Genomic DNA, 23,614 nt, shown 5'->3' with positions numbered 1-23,614 from the left:
TTAATATCTGTGAAGGGTTGGAGTGTGTTGCTAAACTAAAAGGGGTACTTAAGTGCTTTTTGAGGGAGAAAGGAAATTTCCAATTACAATCCACCACCTCAGATCTCAATTAAATATCCCAAAGTACTTTAGACCGAGAAATACTTTGAAGTGCTGTATGTAAACAGAGCTGGCACTTGGTGCACAAGCAAGATCCCCTCAACATTTGAATGGCCCAGGTGATTGGATTTTTTAATATATGCTAGCATCAGTAGAGGGAGTAATGTTGATGCAGGACTTGGGGGAAACAAAACACAGAGGCAGGAGCTGCTCTTCTGAATCTGATCCAAAATTCCAAACAAAAACAGAAAATGCTGGAAATGCTCAGCAGATCAGGCAGCGTCTGTGGAGGGAGAAACAGAATTAACATTTCAGGTCGCTGACCCTTCGTCAGAACCTGCCAAAATTGTAAGTTGCTTCGATAACTCTAGAAGTGGGAAATTCTTCTTCTGCTCTTGGTGAATTGACAACCAGTTGACATAAATTTAAAATCATTAGAGGAAGAAATTTTTATAGAACAGATCAAATTGATTCCAGATTTTAAAACAGGAATGGGGATTAAGAACTTTTTAACAGAAAGGTTAAATACACTGCAGTGAATTGAAGAGAAACAGGTAAAAAGTGGTAGCTCCTTCAAAAGGCTAGTGGAGGCACAAATAGCCACCGTCTGTGTTTGTTATGAACCTGTTGGAACGAGTGGGTGAGGAGCTCTGACTCCGCATTCAGAGACAGGAGCTTTGCCGAGGAAGCACTCCCTCAGTGCCTGTGGGCTGCTGTATCTTTTGCTACAGTGGGTCTGGTGAAGCTGCCATGGAGTCTTAGACTGGACCTTGAACTTGATCCAGAGGCAAGGGTGTGACTTGTTGATATAGACTGACAGATTCTTCCAATAAAGCTCGTTCATTGTTCAATCTGAATCCTCTGGTTAATATTCTGAGCTGGAGTACTGGCTGAAATGCAACCCAGAGACAGAGTTGGTCCTGCACTCATCTGTGCTGACGTCAACTGTGGCAACAATAGCACTGTGTTCTTTACCAACTCTTAGTGTTATATTGACAGTCTATCCAATTTATACTCGAACCACCAATGGTTGAACCTCTGTTCAAAAGTACCTAACAAGATAATGAGAGGCATTGATCGTGTGGATAGTCAGAGGCTTTTTCCTAGGGCTGAAATGGTTGCCACAAGAGGACATAGGTTTAAGGTGCTGGGCAGTAGGTGTAGAGGAGATGTCAGGGGTAAGTTTTTTTACTCAGAGAGTGGTGAGTGTGTGGAACGGGCTGCCAGCAACGGTGGTGGTGGCGGATACGATAGGGTCTTTTAAGAGACTTTTGGATAGGTACATGGAGCTGAGAAAAATAGAGGGCTATGGGTAAGCCTAGTAATTTCTAAGGTAGGGGCATGTTCGGCACAGCCTTGTGGGCCGAAGGGCCTGAATTGTGCTGTAGGTTTTCTGTTTCTTTCTATGTAAGTATGCAAAAATAATTTAATGAGGTAGCATTATGAATTATGTGGTGGTTTTACGAAGCTCCCTTGGTCATATTCTTTTGAGTTATTTTAATCTTGTTAAAATTAATTTTGCTTTTGCCACTAATGATGGATTAGCATTGTTGTGCAGGGCTTGAGGAATCGTTTCCAACGTGATTATGCATTTAGTTTCAGACAGGTTTCTTCACTGTTTAACAACAGCAACATTGCATTCATTTAGAATTTTCTGTGCCGACAAATTTCCACACCATTTGTCATTTCAATGGTTTGTTTGTGAAGTGCACTAATCAGAAAACCCTTGAAATTGTACTTTAAGGTGGTGCCGGCTGGACAGAGATGGGGGGAAATTAGATTTTTTGTGATGCCAGTTGGGAGAGCAAATTCACAAGGGAACTTCCAAGGAGAGTTCCAGTGTCCCTGAAAACATGCACAGCAGCAAGGATCAAGCCCAGTTACACTGACTGCATTGTGTAATAATCTGGGTTCCGTTCCCAGATTTGTTCCCATTCAGTGTCCCATATTTTGTGCATCGGGATAACTTGGCTCACAGCACTCTCTTTGGACCGGGGGGCAAACAGGATTTGTACAGGGTGCTCGCCTCTGTGCCTAACTGCACTGTGGGAATGCTGCAGTCTTTGGAGTGGAACCTTTAATTGCTAATTCAGAAGCAGGAGTAGTGTTCAGCACCTCATGCCCACCTTCAGCACAACTGATCTTTCACCTTTGTGCCATTTTCCAGCACCAACTCCTTATCCCTGATTCCATCAATTCCTAAAGATCCATCTTTCTGGAATAGATTCAGCCACTGAGCCTCCCGGGGCCTCTTGGATAGAGAATTCCAAACACTTCCTATCCTCTGGATGAAGAAATTCTTATCTTATCTCAGTCCCTTATTTGCAGACTGTCACCCCTTGTTCTAGATACCCCAGCCAGGGGAAACCTCAAATCTGCATCCACCCTGTCAAGCCCCTTGAGACTTCCTGAGTAATGCTGATTCCTTCTACATACTAGGCAAGATGCTCAGGATTATGCCACGGAAAACTGATTAAAGTGTTATTACTCTTTTCTGCTCTGCATATTTTGTTGGCTGTGTTTGCCATTTGGCTATGAGAGTTAAGAGAGATCCCTCAACAGCCCATTGGTTAGATACAAAGTGACATGGAACTTTGAGGTGGAGAATGTCTGGTTCACATCCTGGCCTATGCTAAAGTGTTGGGAGTAATACAGTCTCCCTTTATGCAGTGACTTAGAGGAGAGAAACTGGCTCGGGTTCTTTCCTCTGGTTATGAGTGGGAAGAGTCTAATTGACTTTGCAAATATTGGTTTACAAAGGTTGTAGACTCAGCCAGCTCCATCGCGGGCACAATCCTCCCCACCATCAAGGACACCTTCATGAGGGTCCTTCAAGAAGGCAGCCTCCATCACTAAGGGCTCTCGCCATCCGGGACATGCCCTCTTCTCGTTACTACCACCAAGGAGGAGGTACAGGAGCCTGAAGACCCACAGTCAACAAGTTAGGAACAGCTTCTTCCCCGCTGCCATCAGATTTCTGAACGGTCCATGAACCCATGAACACTACCTCGTTTTTCCTTTTTTTTGCACTATTTATTTATTTTTGTAATTTATAGTAATTTTATGTCTTTACACTGTACTGCTGCCACAACACAACAAATTTCACGTCATTTAAGTCAGTGATAATAAATCTGATCCTGATTGAGTTCATTTTGATGGAATCCTTGGGACTTGCTCCTGAGATGAATTATCTCGACACATGAATGAAAGCATACAGTCATGAAAAAATCTATGTCTTATGGCATTTAAAAAACAAAAGCTGGCATGAATTTGTTCTATTTGTAACCTCATCGTGTCCCCAAAGTGCTGCTAAAGTACTTTAAATGTAATCATTTCTGTAATTTAGACAGTTTGCTAACAGCAAACTCCCACCTGCAGTAATTGAGTAAATATCAACGTCTTTGCTTGATGTATTCCAAAGAGGAAATGGGTAACTCATTTGACCTCTGGATAAAAGGGTGTTGCAGTGGTGAATTATGACCATTCACGGCATTATCTGCATGGTTGATAAAGGGTATATCAATCTGGAACATTAACTCGGACTTGCTCTCCACAGATGCTGCCTGAACTGCCAAGTATTTGCAGCACTTCTGTTTTTATTTCAAATTTCAAGCATCTTCGTTCTTTTGCTTTTCAAGCAATGAAATAAATGACCAGATAATTTGTTTTCAGTGACAATCCTGGGCACCAGGGAGGAAGGACTCTCCCTCCCCAAATTTCTAGTAGAGTTATGTCCTGTGTGAAGATCAGCACCTCAGTTCAATGTCTGAGAGTGTTGTGCTTGAAATGGGTACCCAAGCCTCCAAACCTACATTCCCTGACAGCGACGAATAAGTATCTGCCCCTTGGAAGTTAAGATAATGGGGGTTGGAACTTCTCAAACTGAGTTGAAACAACACACAGACCCTACCGGATGTTAGAACACAACGGTATTTTGTTTAAAAATTTTCCAATGCCTACAAAGGGGCTGGGGGCTGAACTAGGTTGGGTGCTGGTGTAATTGGTGGTCTTTCTGTTGACTGTTTAGCACCTGTGTGCCTGTCTTGCGTGTGGTCTTTGAATGTGCAATGTTAGAAAACTTTAATAAAACCAGGGAATATAGAGATATTTCTGCTGTGCCTCTTGTCCTGTGTTGTACCGTTCCATGTTCTTACTTTGATAGCTGCAGGAGCTGTTGTGTTACTGTGCTGGCATCCACCTGGATTGTACGTGTTTGCTTGTAGAAGGAACTGAGAGGCGAACGACAAATTTTTGAGCAATTTCCTTTAGCATGGATTGAGTGGGCAAGGAAAGTTGATTTATGTATTAGGCTGCATCTGACTTGCTGGCAAGGAATGTCTTTGGGGAAGAGATGTTAGAAATGTTGGGAATAAAATAGAGACAGAGTCAAAGAAGGAGATTTAACAGGATGGTTGAAGTATTGGATATAACACGTCTCTAACAATGAGATTTCTTGATACTAATTAGGAATGTTATCAAGTAAGTTTGACGTCAAACCCTGGAAGGGGATGTCAGCGTAGATGATCAAAAACATGATCACAGGTAGTTTATGAGGAGAGTAATGGCAAATGATAGAGGACTTTGGCTACTGAGAGAATTTTGAAATTGAAGCTTTGAGATTGGAAGCCAGTGTGCCAACAAGCAGAAACAATGATGTGCTGAGCTGCTCTTGCTCCAATCAAACCTCCACCCTCCAACTTTTTAGTTCTTTATCCGTTTGTTCTTGTACAGTTCCCCTTAACTCTACCTATTCTATTTACCCTGGCATCTTCCCAAGGGAGTGAGTTCCACATTCTTGGCAATTAAGTGACTCTTGAATTTTCAATAATGACTGATTTTTAAGATTCTGATTTTGGATTTTGAAAACTTCATGTGTCTCCCCTGTCAGATGCTCAGGGAGCCCTGGCTGTTCAATTCTTCAATGTAACCAGATTTTTTAAAAAAAAATTCTTTTTATATTGAGTAGGACTACAGAAAGTGTTAACGATGTGGGCAGTGCAGCCTATTTACAAATATAATCAACATCTTTGCTTAATGTATCCCAAGGAGGAAATGGGTAACATTTGATCTCCAGATAAAAGGGTGTTGCAGTGGTGAATTGTAACCATTCACGTCATTATCTGCGTGGTTGCTGAACAGCTGTGCTGGCAAGGCAGTAATCTTGGAGATCAGATAAGAATGTATTCCATTATCCTTGAGGAAATAAGCAAGGAAATTGCACAAAGTTGGTGCAAATCTCCCAGAAAATTGCTGAAGACTAGAGAGGCAGCATTTTCCTAAAGAAAGTGACCCAGGACACCAAAACCAGCAGTGTCAATCTTGGCTTGTATTGCGGAAATCTTTGTTAAAGTCATGGAGGGCTTGGATTGAAATAAAATCAAAGTGTAACCGAAGTTATCACGTAGGGGAGGCTTGCTTTACGGGTTGACAAAGCAGCTTGGTGGTGGATTTCAGTAACTCATTTGGTGTAGTTCCTCTGAGTAATTTTGCAATGAACTTGATGTGCATCTATCCCAGGGAAGGTGATTATAAGAGTACCCTGCACAAGAGTATCCTTTCTTCTGTAAGGGGAACTGCAAGGAACTACAGAACTATAGTTCTGGTCACCTCATTATAGGAAGGATGTGGAAGCTTTAGAGAGGGTGCAGAGGAGATTTACCAGGATGCTGCCTGGATTGGAGAGCAGGTTGAGTGAGCTCAGGCTTTTCTCTTTGGAGAGAAGGATGAGAGGTGACTTGATAGAGGTGTACAAGATGATGAGAGGCATAGATCGAGTGGACAGTCAGACTTTTTCCCAGAGCGAAAATGGCTAACTCGAGGGGACATAATTTTAAGGTGACTGGAGGAAGATATAAGGGGGATGTCAGAGGGCAGTTTTTTTACACAGAGTGGTGGGTGCGTGGAACGCACTGCCGGCAGAGGTTGTGGGGGCAGGTACATTAGGGACATTTAAGAGAATCTTAGATAGACACATGAATGATAGAGAAATGGAGGGCTATGTGGGAGGGAAGGGTTAGATAGATCTCAGAGCAGGATAAAATGTCAGCGCAACATCGTGGGCTGAAGGGCCTGTACTGCTGTAGTGTTCTGTGCTCTATGACTGATGGAAACCAGTGGACGGATTATCACCAGCTTTGGGAGGATGTTAATAGTGTGGTCACACCATACAAGTCTCTTTTGGGTCCTAGTTTAGTACCTTCATAAATGGTCTGTAGTTCCAGAGCGCAAGTGCAGTGACTACAATTACAAACGATACGAAGATAATTATAGCCTCTCACAGATCCCAGAATAGCAGAGCCGGTCTTTTGAAAGAAATATCCAGTTAGTCCCTGCTTTTTTTTGTCTTTGTAATTTTCTCCCATTTAGGCACTTATTTAATTCTTTGAATCTGCTGGCATGACCCTTTTTGATTGGTACTCTCCAGATCATCATAACTTGTTTTGGGAACTCTTTTATTCCAGTGGCTCCTGACCCTTCTACACCAGAAACAGTTTCTCGTTTTTTTTCCCAAGCCCTTTATAACATGGAATGCTTCTATTAAATCTCTTGCCTTTCCCACCTCTAAGAAGGACCCTGACTTCCCTTGTCTCTCATCCCAATTACCATTCTCAGACCTTGATCTTCTTCGTAAATTTAAAGTCCCCATAACTAAGCCACAATATTTCAGCTGACCTAGAACCATAGAACAGTACAGCACAGAAAACAGGCCATTTGGCCCTTCTAGTCTGTGCCGAAATTTTATTCCGCTAGTCCCATTGACCTGCACTCGGTCCATAACCCTCCAGACCTCTCCCCTCCATGTATCTATCCAATTTATTCTTAAAACTTAAGAGTGAGCCCACATTTACCACATCAGCTGGCAGCTCGTTCCACACTCCCACCACTCTCTGAGTGAAGAAGTTCCCCCTAAACCTTTCCCCTTTCACCCTAAAGCCATGTACTCTCCTACTTATCCCTCCTAATCTAGGTGAAAAGAGCCTACTCACATTTGTTAAGGTGTACAGTATCTTTTGTATTTAGTGACTCTTCTGTTTGCTATTAAAATAATTTTATGAACTTGTCCTAAGGTTTGTATATGTCTCTGCTCTGCAGCCTTTCTAAAACTGTCATTTAGTTTATTTTCTCATTCTGCCAGAATACTTTACCTTTCACTAAATTATACCGTGGACTCTCAGCTCCCTTAGATGTAAAAGACCCCTTGGAACTATTTCAAAGAAAACCACAAGGGGCCCTTGGAGTCATCAGCCAGTATCTATTGACTGCCAATTCTCTGCCCAGTTCCCAATGCAAAATTGATTCTTCCTGCAATTGAATAGAGCTGATGCCTCGGGCCTCCAGCAATCTGGGTTCAATTCTGACCTCTGGTGCTGTCTGTGTAAAGCATGCACGTCCTTGCTGTGACCGCATAGGTTTGCCTCCGGTGCTTTGATTTCCCTCCACATCACAAAAGTATCAGGGTTGGTAGGTTAATTGGCCACTATATATTGCCCAAGTGTGTAGGTAAGAGGTATAATCTGGGAGGAGTTGATGGGAACATGGGGAGATTAAAATGGGTTAGGGTAACATTGGTGTAAAATTGGGTGCTTGATATCAGCATGGACTCAGTGGGCCAAAGGGCCTGTCTCCATGCTGTAATTGGTTTATTATTGTCATGTACTGAGATACAGTGGAAAAACCTTTTTGTTGGCTTGCCATCCAGACACATCATTCCATATTTAAGTACGTTAAGGTAGTACAAAAGGAAAAAAAATGCAGCATATATTATTACAGAGAAAGTGGAGTATCACCCCACCATCTTCACTGCCGTCAGCGATTGGTACTCGTTCCGCAGCACTTTGATGTATTAGTAACCTGGATTGGAAAATAAGGTGAAGAAGGCAGTATCACAGGCTGGGTGTGAGGCTCATATTGTTGAGGTTGCAGGTGTTTGAATTTGGCCTGTGTGGATAGCAAATGAGAGCTAGAGGGTTAGATGCTGAGTATGTACAGGCTGTAATGTCCAATGGTGAGTTAAAGGAAGGTCTTCTGTATGTATCAACACAGGCGCACCACAAAGATGCATGCTTAATTCACTGGTCTATTCTCTCTATACTCGTGACTGTGTGGCTAAGCACAGCTCAGACGGCATCTATAAGTTCGCAGATGACACCACTGTTGTTGGTGAAATCTCAGATGGCAATGAGGAGGCGTACAGGAGTGAGATAGATCAGCTGGTTGAGTGGTGTCGCAACAGCAACCTCGCACTCAACGTCAGCAAGACCAAGGAATTGATTGTGGACTTCAGGAAGGGGAAGTCGGGAGAACACACACCAGTCCTCATTGAGGGGTCAGCAGTGGAAAGGGTGAGCAGCTTCAAGTTCCTGGGCGTCAGCATCTCAGAGGATCTGTCCTGGGCCCAACACATTGATGCAATCATGAAGAAGGCACGCCAGCGACTCTACTTAGTTAGGAGTTTGAGGAGATTTGGTATGTCACCAAAGACTTACAAATTTCTACAGATGTACGGTGGAGAGCATTCTGACTGGTTGCATCACCGCCTGGTACGGAGGCTCCAATGCACAGGATTGCAAGAGGCTGCAGAGGGTTGTGGACTCAGCCAGCTCCATCACGGGCACAACCCTCCCCACCATCGAGGACAGCTTCAAGAGGTGGTGCCTCAAGAAGGTGGCATCCGTCACTGAGAACCCTCACCACCCGGGACATGCCCTCTTCTCCTTACTACCATCAGGGAGGAGGTACAGGAGCCTGAAGACCCAAACTCATCGATTCACGAACAGCTTCTTCCCCCCCGCCATCAGATTTCTGAACAGATCATGAACCCATAAACGCTACCTCGTTATTCCTTTTGTTTTGCACTATTTACTTGTAATTTATGGTAACTTTGTCTTTGCACTGTACCGCTGCCACAAAACAATTAATTTTACGTCATACGTCAGTGATAATAAATCCAATTCTGATGGTCTTGAGGTCTAAGCAGTAAAGTGGCACTGATGGTGAGGAGGAAGAGGTAGAGCTGCCTGCCTTTAACATCACCCAAAGGTTGTCCCAATTTCTCAAGCTGGTCTTCGAGGGAATTGATGGACATCTGAACAACTACAGTGGAGAAGAGGAACAAACCTCTGAACTGTTACTCTGCCTCTGCTTGCTGGGTTACATTTTTCCAGGCACTTTCTCTGCATGTGATGTTGGTCAGCTCTTCATTCACAGCCAATTTGTGCTGGCAGGTATACTTTACAGCAGAAGACTTTGTATGGGGCAAGGAACAGGAACGCTGGCTGGTTCTGTCTATCTGCGCATGAGAGCAGAAAACGTTTCCTGTCACAAGCAAAAGCTGGGAACTGGGGAGAAGAGGAGAAGGACAAAGGAGGAACATGGTGATGTGGAAAGTCGGTGATCTAATAAGTAAAATAATGATAGAAGAGATTACCGAAGCTAAAATTTATTTTTAGTAAGAAGCCAGAAATGCTGATTGTTTGAAATTGTTGAGTCCAGCAGACTGCAGTTGTTGCTAGTTGGAAGAGGAGGAACTGTTCCTCTGCCTTGAATTTCCTTGCATCATTGCCAGAAAGTGAGGAGAGAGGTTAGAATGCCAGACAACTAGAAATTTGGAGTCATGCTTGCAAATTGAATGGAGGTATCCTGAAAAGCAGTCACCCAACCTCCATTTGTAGCAGAGACCTCATTGTGGACAGTTAGTATGGCTAAATTGTAGCTTGACATGGTAAAAGTGTTGGGTCCCTCTTCAAGCAGGGAACAACTCTAGCAACAGTTTCAATCCTGCTGTCTGTGTGGAGTTTGCACATTCTCCCTGTGGGTTTCCCCCAGGCGCTCCGGTTTCCTCCCACGTCCCAAAGGCGTGCAGGTCAGTGGGTAACTTGGAGCTGTAAATTGTCCCTAATGTAGATGGTTGTTAGAATATAGTGGGAGGTGATGGGAATGTGAGAGAGAATGTTACGGGGGCGGGGAGGAATGTTAGTGGCTAGTACATATTCAGTGGGGCAAATGGCTTTCCATGTCATATGAGAGTATGAAACAAGTAAAAGGGTTGATGTTGCATCTCCTCCAGTTGCATGGGAGGGAAGTTCTGTGGGGATTGGTGGAGATGAACCGGAATGTCCAGGCGAGAATGGTCTCATTGGAATGTTGACAGAAGGGAAGAAGATGCGTCCAGTGGTGACATTGAGATGGGGGATTCTGACCTTGTGGAATGTGAAAGCTGTAGAGTGGAGGGAGGGCCAGGGGAGTCCTATCCTGGTTCTGGGAGTGTGGACAGAAAGAAGTGTGAGGAACAGAAAGGACTATTCTTCTCACCGTGCTTGATTCCAGCAAATGTGTGGTCCTAGAACCTTACTGTGCAGTACTCCAAGGTGGTGGCTCACTGGTCTCGCATAGCTTTGCTTTACTTGGTTCTGTTCATCTTGCATATCAAAATATCAGTCACCAACCAACTGTGTGCTTAGTTTTTGTATTAAGCTAAGAATTGATCCATTTGAAAACATTGAAACTCTGCCTGGTCATCACACACACTGTTAATTAGTGTGTGAGAACACAATGTCCTAAATATGGTGAGCCAGCTATACGAGTGAACATGCTGGTAATTCTTTTGTTTACATGGAAACGACTTGGCTCTTTGTCCATTTGTGCAACCAATCCACTCTCTGATGTGGGGCTGCAATTGGATTTTAGCTTCTAACTGTTCCTGATCCAGAAGGATCTGATTTGGGTTAGGATGCATTGCACCGTCCTAGTATCTTGATCACTCTGCTTGTGTGACTTGAGGTAGCAAGTCATTCGCCCTGGAACCTCGTACTTGCAGATGAGGATGCTCCTGATAATGATCAGGAACAGGGATGGTAGTTGCTTGTCACCAGCCAGGACTTTGACCAGCCGACTTCCATGTGGCATCTGACACTCTGTTGGCTGTTGTCTTTTCTACGTTACAACAGCGAGAAATACTTAATTGGCTGTGAATTGCTTTGGGACACAGTGATTCTGAAAGTTGTTGTATCACTTTTTAACCATCGTAACTCAGTGTTAACTTATCACTCTTAAATTAGTATCCTAATTTTTAAAACTACCTGCCCTCAAAAGAATATTTCAAATAATTTAATTTAAATATTTTTGAAGCATTTATGGGAATGTAAGAAATGCAAGGTGCCCCAAAAAGCGATGAGATAAGAGACCAGGTAATAAGTTTAGGTATTGGTTGAGAAAAATGTTGGCCAAGACACCAGGTATTTTTTATGTCCACCTGGAGGGCAAATGTGGCCTCGGTGTAATGCATCCACCTGAAAGGTGGCACTTCCACCAGCGCAGTGCTCCCTCATTGGCACGAGGCTTGTCGAGGTGCACTGCGGAGGTCCGCTTTCAATAAAGGCAAACGTACCATTTGCCTTCCTAATCGTACATTAACTTTCTGACATTCATGCACAAAGAGAACCAGGACCCTCTGACTACTGAACCTTTCAAACTCCCATCATTTAAAAAAAATACTTTGCCTTTCTATATTTTTCTACTAAAGTTGATGACCTCACATTCATCTCCATTACATTCCATCTACCATGTCCTTGCACACTTAACCTAATCTATCTATATCCCCCCTCTGAATACTACTCGCGGCCACGCAACATTGTGTCATCAGCAAATTTGGATATATTACACTTGATCCCCGCAATCAAAATGTGGATGTGAATAGCTGAGATCCCAGCACCCACCATCTCACTCGTCAAAGCCTCCCAACTCAAAAATGACCTGTTTATTCCTAGTTTTCTGCCTGTTAACCAACTTAATACACCCAATACTGTGTATTCTAGTTCTAGAGTCGGAGAGTCATACAACATGAAACAGGCCCTTCAGCCCAACTGGTCCATGCCGACCAAGATGTCCATCTAAGCCAGTCCCATTTGTCTGTGTTTGCCCATATCCCTCTAAACCTTTCCTATCCATGGATCTGTCCAAGTGCCTTTTAAACATTGTTAATGTACCTGCCTCACCCACTTCCTCTGGCAGCTCCTTCCATATACGGACCACCCTCTGGGTGAAAAAGTTGCCCCTCAGGTTCCTATTAAATCTCTCCCCTCTCACCTTAAACCTGTGCCCTCTAGTTCTTGATTCCCTAACCCTGGGAAAAAGACTGTGTACATTCACCCTGTCTATGCATCTCATGATCTTATACACCTCTATAAGATCACCCCTCATTCTCCTACGCTCCACTGAATAAATTCTCAACCTGCTCAACCTCTCTCCATAACACAGATCCTCAAATCCCAGCGAGATCCTCTGCACTCTTTCTAACTTAATGGCATCTTTCCCATAGCAGGGAGACCAACTTGTGTGGCATCTCATTAAAGGCCTTTTGAAAGTCCAAGTACACCACATCAGCTAGTTTGTCCTTGTCTGTTCTGCTAGCTAGAGCCTCAAAAATCTCCAGCAGGTTTTTCAAACATTGTTTCCCTGTTCAATCCTGTTTTTATTTTGTATATCTCTTGATACCACTTCCTTGGTGATAGATTCCAATATTTTCCCTTCTGATATCAGGATAATTGCTTCCTTCTTAAACAGCTTCTTGAGCAGATCAGGGCAGATCTGTACCTCTGCTTCCAGTATCCTGCTTAACTCTGTTTCCCTGGATACATTTCTTTTGCTTGCAGTATTCTGATGGGTCGGCAGGATAGACGCTGAGAGGCTTGAGCTGTGGAACTGGGGTGTAGGGCTCGCGTTTGGATGTGGAATCGACCATTTAGGATTGAGGTGAGAGTTTGTGAGGTGGGAGGGAGATGGGTGGTTATGAATCTCTGCACCCCAAGATGCTCAGATGTGACCTTCATCGAGAATGAGATTATTGGGCAGTAAGAGAACAAAGGGGTGTGGGGATTGGATAGGTAAAGGGACTTGAGGTACAGGCTATAACATGTTGAATGGCAGAGCAGATCAAGCTGCCTTCTAGCTTACTCTTCCGTGGTGTCCGTGTTTTGGTTGTGCTGGTGATTATGCTCCTCGCATCCTTCTTTGTTTCGCTCCCTACAACAGTTCCTATTCCTTTTGCCTCGTAAACAGGCCCTTCGGTCCAGCGACCTTGTGCTCACCATCAACCACCCACTTATATTACTATTGCACTGATCCCATTTTATTTAGAACATAGAAAACCTACAGCACAGTTCAGGCCCTTCGGCCCACAAAGCTGTGCCGAACATGTCCCTACCTTAGAGAACCTATAGCTTCTATTTTCTCAGCTCCATGTACCTATCCAAAAGTCCTCTTAAAAGACCCTATCGTCTCCCGCCTCCACCACCGTTGCCGGCAGCCCGTTCCACGCACTCGCCACTCTGAGTGGAAAAAAACTTACCCCTGACATCTCCCCTATACCTACTCCCCAGCACCTTTAAACCTGCGTCCTCATGTGGCAACCATTTCAGCCCTTGGGAAAAAGCCTCTTGACTATCTACCCGATCGATGCCTCTCATCATCTTATATACCTCTGTCAGGTCCCCCCTCATCCTCCGTCACTCCAAGGAGAAAGGCCGAGTTCCCTCGGCATGCTTTTGATATTTCTCCCCACATTCTCATCAACTCTTCCCCTCACGCCGCCCCCCCCCCCCCCATAGTGTACCCCACACTGACACACTTGAACAGTTTACAATGGCCAATTAATCCACCGACCTACACGTCTTTGAGATGTGAGAGGAAACCAGAGCACTTGGGGGGAGGAGGGGGAACCTACACAGTCACAGGGAGAACGAGCACACCCCACACAGAGTATTGGAGGTCTGGATTGAACCGGGGGCGTTGGAACAGGGAGGCAGCATGCTACTAGCTGTGCCACTGTATACCCCTGAATACTAGGGACTTATTGGTGGTAAGTCCCCCATTCTTCAGAAGTGACCTCAGGTGGTAGGGGATTGTCTTCAGTTTACTGTCACGTCCAAACTGCAGCTCCCTCTGACAGTGCAGCCTCACTCTGTAATGCACTGGATTCTAAAACCAAACTACCTGCTCGAGAATCTGGAATGGGATGGTATGTACAACCATCTGAATGAAAGGTAAAAAAGTGGTGACTGAGCTGGTTCAGTTTGGGTACACACTTAAAGAAGGCTGTCAGGAGAAAGTTACTAGCAAGGTTCCAGGGCTAAGTAACTTCATTTCTGTGGAGAAACTGGCGTTATTCTCCTTGAAATGGAAAAGATTGGGGGAGAATTGAGAAAAGTTGAAAACTGAGACTTTTTTTAAAAAAATAAGGAAAAACTGGATGCAGTGGCAGAGTGCTCTATTTTGCAGGGAGTTTTAGCAGCCCAAGGGTTTAGCATTGCTGTGATGTTCCTCTTTACATCTTCTGAGTCCATGTGATATGTTTATTTGGAGCTGCAGATGTGTGTTGGCCCTCTCTCCTGATGTGTGTGCTTGGATGTGCACTTTGTGCCGAGGAGTTGGTATCTGTGAGTGAAAGTGTGGGAAAGAAACGGGTCTGGAGGCCTTAAGAAATGCAGGTGTATCCCTGCACAGAATGCCCTGCTCTGCCAGCTGTCTTTCACATTGCACCTGAGGTACTCATTACACCTTTGCTTGCTAGATTTCATTCCTTCTGTTCTGGCCTCTCAAAGGGTGTTAAATTCCAGAGGGTCATGGAGGGTAAAGCACTGGGTTTTTGTTTTAAGAGAAAGTTGATGCCTTTGTGGAAAGTCAGGAAATTGGAGACAATGGAGAACTGGCGCAGAAGAGGAGATGAGACCTGGGGCAGATCACATTAGCTGGTGCGGCAGGTTTGAGGGGCCGAGTGGCCTACTTCTCCCATTTTCTTATGCCGATGGCTGTCCAGTTACTGACATCTAGAATTCCCTCCCTAAAGTGTCCTTTCTTTAAAAAAACCTACTCTTAAACAACCATTTAATCATCCACTTACACTTTGTAGTTCTGTCAGACTTTGTCCCAACCTGGGCAAAGTCTGTTAAGAGACTACATTAAAGACGCTGTATATTTCAAGTTGTTGCATACCAGCACATTCCTATACTAAATATCTTGTTCCACAAGTTCCCTTTCCCACCGTGTGCTCAATGTGCCTTTTCCCTGATTACGTCATTCTTGTGTTGCTGGTTCCAGTTTATATTTGCGCCTCCCCTCCTCTCTTGTGAGTGCTTCCTTTAGCCAGGTTATGCATGTGATCTTTCTAACAAAGTGGCCCTTAGTACAAGCCTGTTTGGAAAGGGCTGGTGAATTATTCAACCGTGAAGGCATTGCATCTAATCCTGATCCTGTCAGTGCAGTAAAACTCTGATAATCTGGTACCCTTGGGATTCGGCAGTGCCAGACTATTGGATGCTATTATTAATTCACTTGATTCATCTTTTTAGGATATTACACAGTAGTATAAATTTTCCAGCGTCCAATTTAAAGGGAGCATGGGGAACAGAACCAAATGAGCAAGTAGGAAAGCAGACTACTGAAGTTTTACTGTGACGCTAACTGCATTACAGTATTACAGGGTTAGAAATTTGGGGTCTATCTCCCCAAATTGCAAGCCCAACCCTTGCAGAACTGTGATCTAGAAAGCTCACCAGCGCCTAGAAAGCTCACCAGCGCCTCTACTTCCTCAGGAGGCTAAAGAAATTCGGTTTGTCCCCTTTGACTCTCACTAACTTTTACCAATGCACCATAGAAAGCATCCTATCCAGATGCATCACGGCTTGGTACGGCAACTGCTCTGCCCAGGACCACAAGAAACTGCAGAGAGTTGTGGACACAGCCCATCACATCACAGACACCAGCCTCCCCTCCTTGGACTCTGTCTTTACCTCTCGTTATCTTGGTGTAGCAGCCAGCATAATCAAAGACCCCACCCACCTGGGTCATTCTCTCTTCTCTCCTCTTCCATCAGATAGAAGAGGACAGCTTCTACCCACTGTGATAAGATTATTGAACGGTTCCCTTATTGGATGAGCTGGACTCTGACCTCACGATCTACCTTGTTGTGACCTTGGACCTTATTGCACTGCACTTTCTCTGTAGCTGTGACACTTTACTCTGTACTGTTATTGTTTTTACCTGTACTACATCAATGCACTCTGTACTAACTCAGTGTAACTGCACTGTGTAATGAATTGACCTGTACGATCGGTATGCAAGACAAGTTTTTCCACTGTACCTCGGTACAAGTGACAATAATAAACCAATACCAATCTAATGCGATTTGGGTCTAAATCTCTATTTTTAATCACTGTACCATTGGCATCTATGTTTTCAGCCTAGACCCTAAGCTCTAATTCCCTCTATAAAGCACAGATCCTCCCTCCTGCATTGGTCACCAGTCCTAATGTCTTATTGTTCATTTGGCCCTCTGTTAGTGATCTCTGTGGGGAGCTCACTAATATTAAGGAGCTATATAAATGTAAATAGGTTTTCTCATAAGATGCATTCGCTTTCTCTTCTCAATTCCAGGCAGGGGTATGAGCCTCGATGAATACGCGAAGACGTCACGGTCCCTCCAGTACTGAGCAGGGAGTGTACCTTGGGCCAGCACAGACACAAGTACTCTCCTCCAAGTCCTTCCCTCCGATCTCTGTCTCTTCCAGTGCCCCGCCGCCCACTTTCCAGGAGGACGTCATGTCGTGTCGCGATCGCACACAGGAGTTCTTTGCTGCCTGCAAGTCGATGCAAAGCAGACAGGTGAGTACTCGGCAACTTCTCGTCGGGGAGGGAAAGCGGGTGGGGAGGTGTTGGGAAAGTGGCTAAAGCAAAAGGCTGGGGGGTTTGATGTGTAGGGAAATGGTGGGGTGGTAGACGAGTTGGGGAAGGATGAATTTGGAAGATTGTTTCAACAGTATTAATGTGCACTTGGCTCCAGGATTACAATGAACAAGATCTCAGATGATGCCTTATCCTCAAGTGTGCCGAGCCCCCTAGCCCCACCCCAACCCAGACAACCTACAATGGGCTTCTCTGATTCCCATCTGGTAACCACGGTCATTACCAAGAGTGACATAGATTTTACAGCGGAGAGCCATTGGCCCAAGAGCTGTACACTGGTGTTTCTGCAGCACATGTGCCTCCATCCACTTCTGTTCACCAGGCCCTCTCTGCATTTTAGAAACGTAGAAAACCTACAGCACAATTCAGGCCCTTCGGCCCACAAAGCTGTGCCGAACATGTCCCTACCTTAGAAATTACTAGGCTTACCCATAGCCCTCTATCTTTCTCAGCTCCATGTACCTATCCAAAAGGCTCTTAAAAGACCCTATCGTATCTGCCTCCACCACCGTTGCCGGCAGCCCCTTCCACACGCTCACCGCTCTCTGAGTAAAAAAAACTTACCCCTGACACCTCCTCTGTACCTACTCCCCAGCACCTCAAACCTGTGTCCTCTTGTGGCCACCATTTCAGCCCTGGGAAAAAGCCTCTGACTATCTATTTTCTTTTCCTTTATCTCCTTTGTACGTACCCAGCTTCCCCTGAGATGCGAACTTCCATCTTCACAGCTGTTCGTGAACTGGGATAGGTTATGGTCTAAGTCGTGAGAAGTTGGATGCTGGGAAGGTCCAATGAAACTTAAGGATGGTGCATGCGTGAACTATCGTGGACAGTTAGGGAAAATAAGAAAACCTTAAGATTTAAAGGTCAGGAATTCAAGGGGATAGATGTTCTACTACAACTCCTTTAATAGCAGGGAGGAAGTACTTGGAGAGAAGCAATATAGATTTTATTAGTGTGTGGGCTCTCAAGGGTTAAATGGGGGCTTGCACAAACTGGAATGTTGTTCTCTGGAATTTAGAAGATTATTGGGGGAAATTATGGAGAAGAGAGAGAGAAATTGTCTTCATTTTTTTAATATAAAGTTCCTCCTTCCTGATCTTTCTCTTTCAGAATGGGTTACAGGTTAACAAGCCTCACTTGAACGCAGTGCGCCAGCGGAGTGAATTCACAGTCATGGCCAAGTGAGTGCAATCGCAGAACGCGTTCAGTGCTCGGGTGATGTTGGGGAGTGCAGTGAGTGGGCACTGGGCAGACCATCCTGACATATGCACAAGAATTAGGCCATACAGTCTTGAGCATTTTACTGGAGAAACTCAGTGGGTCAGGCAGCATCTGCGGGGAAGGGGGGAAGGAATTGTCAATGTTTCGGGTCTGAATCCTCCATCAGGACTGCTCGATCTGCTGAGTTCCTCCAGCAAGTTGTTTGCTCCCCAGATTCCAGCATCTGCAGTCTCCTGTGTCGCCATACAATCTCAAGCCTGCTCCACCGTCCTGTAAGGAGGCTGATTTGAGCATTTGTCTGATCCCTGCCCAATCCTGAAGCCCCAGTCGTGCAGAACTCTCCACCAGTCAACTTTGAAAATACTTCACAGGCTGGCCACAGAGATAGCCAAAGGTCCACAGCTAAGAGCCGAAATTCCTCCTTGTGCCATTCTTAAGTTGGTAAGTGCCTAGACTTTAAACCCTAATTCAAGACCTCCTTCGTTGGGGAACATCCTCGCCGCATCTTCCCCAACTTTGTGCATTAGTTCACTTCCTCCACTTTGACTCCTTCCTGCCCTGAAGGTGCCAATGCTTGCTGGCCTCTTCATCAGCTTGTTCGTGCACCTGCTGGACGTCGGTAAGCTATTTGACTGTAGATGGCGACACACCGCATCTCAATCCTGTTCTGTCTCACTGTCCGCAGAACTCCCAGTTTCCAGCAAGTAGAGAGCATAGAACTGTACAGCACAGGAACAGGCCCTTCAGCCCACCATGTCTGCCCAGACATGGTGCTAACCTAAACTAAGCCCATCTGCCTGCACTTGGTCCATTTCCCTCCACTCCCTGCCTGTTCATGTGCCTGTCTAAATGCCTCTTAAATGTTGCTATTGTATCTGCCTTCACCATTCACTCTAGCAGGGTGTTCCAGACACCTACCACTCTTGTGTGTTTAGAGGCAGGCGTGGGATTGTAGCAGTTAGCGTAACGCTATTGCAGCGCCAGCGACCTGGGTTCAATTCCAGCCGCTGTCTGTAAGGAGTTTGTAGATCCTCCCTGTGTCTGCGTGGGTTTCCTCTGGGTGCTCTGGTTTCCTCCCACATTCCAATGACATACAGGTTAGGAAGTTTGTGGGCATGCTATGTTGGTGACACTTGCAGGCTGCCCCCAGAACACTCTACGCAAAAGATGCATTTCACTGTGTGTTTCGACGTACATGTGACTAATAAAGATATCTTGTATATATATTTTTTTTAAAAATGGCCTCATAAATCTTTAAACTTTCTGTCTCTCACCTTAAAGCTATGTCCTCTAATATTTAACATTCCCACAATGGGAGCCCAGAATCGGACTAGTTGAGATCCAGAGTAATTCCCCACATCCTTGGTCCAAGGGGAACAGCCCAGCCAAGTTCAACTAATGCAGCTTCATCCAGACATCGATCTTATGTTCAGTCTTGTGCACCACTTGCTGGCAGAGTTTCTTCCTTATAGAAGTTCTTTCAGCTAATCAGTTGAAATAATGAGGACTTGCATTGACCTGCCTTGTCTCAAACAATCCAGGTGTGAACTCTGCAGAGGCAAGAAATTATAGTAGACCCACAGGAGTATTCCCAGCTTCCTAAGGTGCCATGCCATTGGCTGGCTACAAAGGGCCATTAGTAGTTAAGGCAAACTGGGCTAGTGTCCAGCTGAACAACGAATGGAATTTCAGCTCTCATCAGCCAGGGGGCTGAGTTGGCACTCTGCCTGTGCTACAAGGATGGCTGAAATTGGCCATGCTGTTTTCATGGGGGCTGCTGAGATTGTTAGTGAGACATTTTATGGACAGTGCAGAGGGAACTTTAGAATACCTGATTTGTGCTCCGTCTTGGCGTGTCCAGTGGGATGGTGCAGAATAATCTTTATCTAACCAGCCCATGCTGTACCTGATATTTGCTGGTACTTGCAATCAGTAGCTAATTGGCACAGAATAAATTTGGGTCAGCATTGGGTGAGACTTTTCATGCACAGGCCATCTTTGCCAGTTAAGGACTGAGGCTCTAGACAGTGCAGACCTGCAGAACAACATGTAGAGATATTCTTCATGAAATTGTTCATCTTCATGGGGTTCAATAAGTGTCATGTGTTTTTCATTGCAGGCGAATTGGCAAAGATTTGAGTAACACATTCTCCAAACTGGAAAAACTGACTATATGTAAGTATTGCCGGCAAGCAGGATACTCTCATAGCCCAGCACAGTGAGGGCGAATATATCACGGTTGGGTCAGGCCAAAGGAAAGTTCCCACATTCTGATCTGTCATCTTCAGCCAAAATGCTGAAACATACACAGGGCTGTAAGGGTGAGCTTTCAATCCCCCCCAGGGCTCGACGTGAAGTTGAATTTAATAATTCGGGTGCTAAAGAAACCAAACTGCTGGAGGAACTCGGCGGGTCGAACAGCCTCTGTGGAGGCAAAAGGATAATCAACAATACCGAGGAGGGTCAGTGTCGGGCAGGGTCTCGACCCATCTCTTGGCCTCCATGGACGCTGCTCGACCCACTGAGTTCCTCCAGCAGTTTGCTTTCCGCTCCAGATTCCAGCGTCTGTGGTCTTTCTGGTACCTTAATAATTCTGGTGGCTTGTAGGGCTAAATGCCTCTTGTGGAAGAAGGCATGCTGACTGGTGTTTGGGGAAGAACTTTGTCCACCGGTCACCACTCTGGGGTAGTCAGCATGGCTTTGAGAGAAATGCTGTCTCACTAATTTGACGTGCCCACATGCACGTCACAGCGACTCTGGGTCATTCTCGTTCTGAACTCTGGTGACTGGGGAAGAAATTCCTCTGCCGAACACCAGATGGTATCAGTGTTCTGAGCAACTCGGCGATACTGAACAAAACAAGGAATTGAAAGGAAACCTTCCTTTGGTTTCTTGTCACATTTCTGGTAACACTTATGTCAGTAATTTGCATATGATTTCCTTGCATATAATGGAGTCTGCCTGTGTAAACATTGCTGTGACTGAACAGGCCTTGCATCTTTTGTGTAGCAAAGAGATGACTGAAGGGTGGTCTGATAAGGTCTTTGAAAGATGGGACGGGCATTGAGATGACTGCCATGAATTTAATATGCGCTGATTTCAATAGCGTTAAGAGGGGACCTGGCAAAGAGATTGGGAGCAAGTCCCTGCAGTTAAAACAATAGCTGACAAGTGGGGGCCTTTTTAAGAGTTCAGGGCCGGCATGTGAGGGTGAAAGGTTGTGATGGGAACCTTGGATGGTAAAGGACAATGAAGGGGAAAAAAGAAAGCATGTGGCCGTACAGGTGACTGGGGAGAAACTGAGGAATATAGAGTGTGTAGGAGAGAACTTAAAGAAATTAGGACAAAAATGGTCGTGAAATATCCTTGGCAAAAAAGATTAAGGAGAATACCAAATCATTCTCTAAACGTATCAGGAGCAAGAGGATGGCCAGAGAAAGTGGTTCCATGTAGGGACTTGGAAAGGTAATCTTATGTGTAAAAGGGACGCGGGTGAGGTCCTGAATGAATACTTCTCATCTGTACTCACCACGAGAAGGATGTGGAAGGTGGTGAGATCAGGGAAGGATGTGTGGATAATCTGGAGCAGGTCAGTATTCGAGGGGGTGACAGATGTCATAGTGCTCACAAAGGTTGATAAACTCCCAGGGCCTGATGAGACCTATGCCAGGGAAGTAAGGGAGGAAATAGCTGGGGCCCTGATGGAGATTTCTGCGTCGTGCTTAGCCGCAGATGAGGTGCCAGAAGACTGGAGGATAGCTAATGTTGTTCCTTTATTTAAAAAGGGCAGCAGGGATAAGCCAGGTAACTACAGGCCAATGAGCCTTGTGTTAGTGATAGGAAAATTACTGGAGAAAATCCTAAGGGATAGGATTTATGTACGTTTGGAAAGGTGGGCTGATCAGGAATAATCAGCGTGGCTTTGTGCCAGGGAAAACCTGTCTCTCTAATTTGAGTGTGTTGAGTAAGCAGGAAGATTAGTGAAAGCAGGTTGGTAGACGTTATCTATGTGGACTTTAGTAAGGCATTTGACAAGCCCCTGTGTGGTAGGCTGGTCCGAAAGGTTAAGGCACAAGGGATCTTGGGTGAGCTGGTTAATTGGATCCAAAATTGGATTTGTGATAGGCTGGGCTTGTTTTCCCTGGGGCGAAGGTGACCTGACATACAGTTATGGGAGGCATAGACAGGGTAAATGGTCAGAATCTTTTTCCCATGGTAGGGGTATCAAAACAAGAGGGTGCAGGTTTACGGTGAGAGGAAGGAGGTTTAAAGGGGATCTGAAGGGAAAGTTTTTTTTTAAACACAGTGGTTGATGTCTGGAACTCTCTTCCACAGGAAGTGGTGGATTGGATACAATCACTATGTCTAAGAGACATTTAAACAGCTAAATAGGCAATGTGCAGAAAGATGCGTACCTAATGCAGGCAAATGGGATTAGTGTACATGGACAAAAGGGGTCGGCATGGTCATGGTGGGCCGAAGGGCCTGTTTCTGTGCTGTATGACTCCGATTCTATGACTCTAGATGCCAGTGTGTCAGATTGTGCTGAGTGTAGCTATCAGTTCCAGATCAAGTTGGTTAAACAGCTGAAGTTCTGGATGTCTGTATGTGGTGTGCACGTCCAGTGATGTACTCTCAGACTTGGAGTGCTGAGGAATTCGCCCGTCAGGTTCTGTGCTGGGGCCTGGGCAGGATTCGAGCCCACGTTGACTTCAATAGCATTGTAGGTCTGTGAGCTGGGAGGACATGGGGTCGACAAATTACCTTGTAAAATTAGTTTGCTTAAGTTCCTTTTTGTATTTTTGTATTTTTTTTAGGTAACTTTATCTTTTTAAAAAAAATTCAAAAGCTATTTTTAAAAAAATCAATGACAGCTTTCAGGATCCAGCTCGCTAATCCATTTAGAAGGTGTGAGAATGTGGAACTTACTCCCACAGCCTGTAATTGAGAGGCAGCTCAATAAATACGTCAGGGAGAAATGAATGGAAGAACGTGGTGATGCAGAGGGGCGGCAGGAAACTCGTGTGGAGAAGTAGTGGGGCCAATTGACCTATTTCTATACTGTAAACACTGGGTAATACATATTTGAGATTTTAGCTTTCCCTCTGTGGTTTAGTTGGCTTGACTGTACAGACTTGATTACTCCAGATTCAATTGTTGTTCTATACTGAGCTGGTCAAAGCCCAGTGCCTGCGTACTGCCAGCCTGGTATACCTGCAGTCCCGAAGGGTGCAGAAGTCTGCCCTGGCTCTAGGGATTGCATTTCCATTGCATGAAAGCGCTGTGATATTTTCTGCATGCAAGTAGTCTTAGACTGTTGGCTACTCTCCTAATATGCTCACTTGGGAGAGGAGTCTGGGCTTCGTTCAGTAGACCGTATCTCTAACAGGACTGCTCTCTCTCCATGCAGCTTGGATTAGTTGTTCAAGGCTCTGACCTTTTGTCTTATATAGAAATCCTTCAATTCAATTCCAGCCTGCAACTCATTCCAACGTATCCCTTGCCCAATATATGAACCTCAGCCCTTTGTTAGATTCCGGTCGGATCTCTTGTT

The 23,614-nt window shown here is 45.0% G+C and overlaps 1 protein-coding gene across 2 annotated transcripts in view; it reads left to right on the top strand.

Moving 5' to 3' along the window:
* stx5a (syntaxin 5A) overlaps positions 1 to 23,614 on the top strand; it is a 48,107-nt gene that overhangs the window by 5,709 nt on the left and 18,784 nt on the right. The window contains exons 2-5 of one of the 2 annotated variants that reach the window (XM_052045105.1): positions 12,750 to 12,849; positions 16,528 to 16,755; positions 17,950 to 18,020; positions 20,180 to 20,235. In XM_052045105.1, the coding sequence (XP_051901065.1) occupies positions 16,546 to 16,755; positions 17,950 to 18,020; positions 20,180 to 20,235 (337 nt within the window). In that variant the 5' untranslated portion in view covers positions 12,750 to 12,849; positions 16,528 to 16,545. The remainder of the gene's footprint in view (positions 1 to 12,749; positions 12,850 to 16,527; positions 16,756 to 17,949; positions 18,021 to 20,179; positions 20,236 to 23,614) is intronic. The other variant, XM_052045106.1, reaches the window with a different exon arrangement.

The sequence above is a fragment of the Pristis pectinata genome, chromosome 38 (genome assembly GCF_009764475.1).
Source record: "Pristis pectinata isolate sPriPec2 chromosome 38, sPriPec2.1.pri, whole genome shotgun sequence".
Taxonomy (NCBI): Eukaryota; Metazoa; Chordata; class Chondrichthyes; order Rhinopristiformes; family Pristidae; genus Pristis; species Pristis pectinata.
This window is presented reverse-complemented; position numbering and strand designations above follow the sequence as displayed.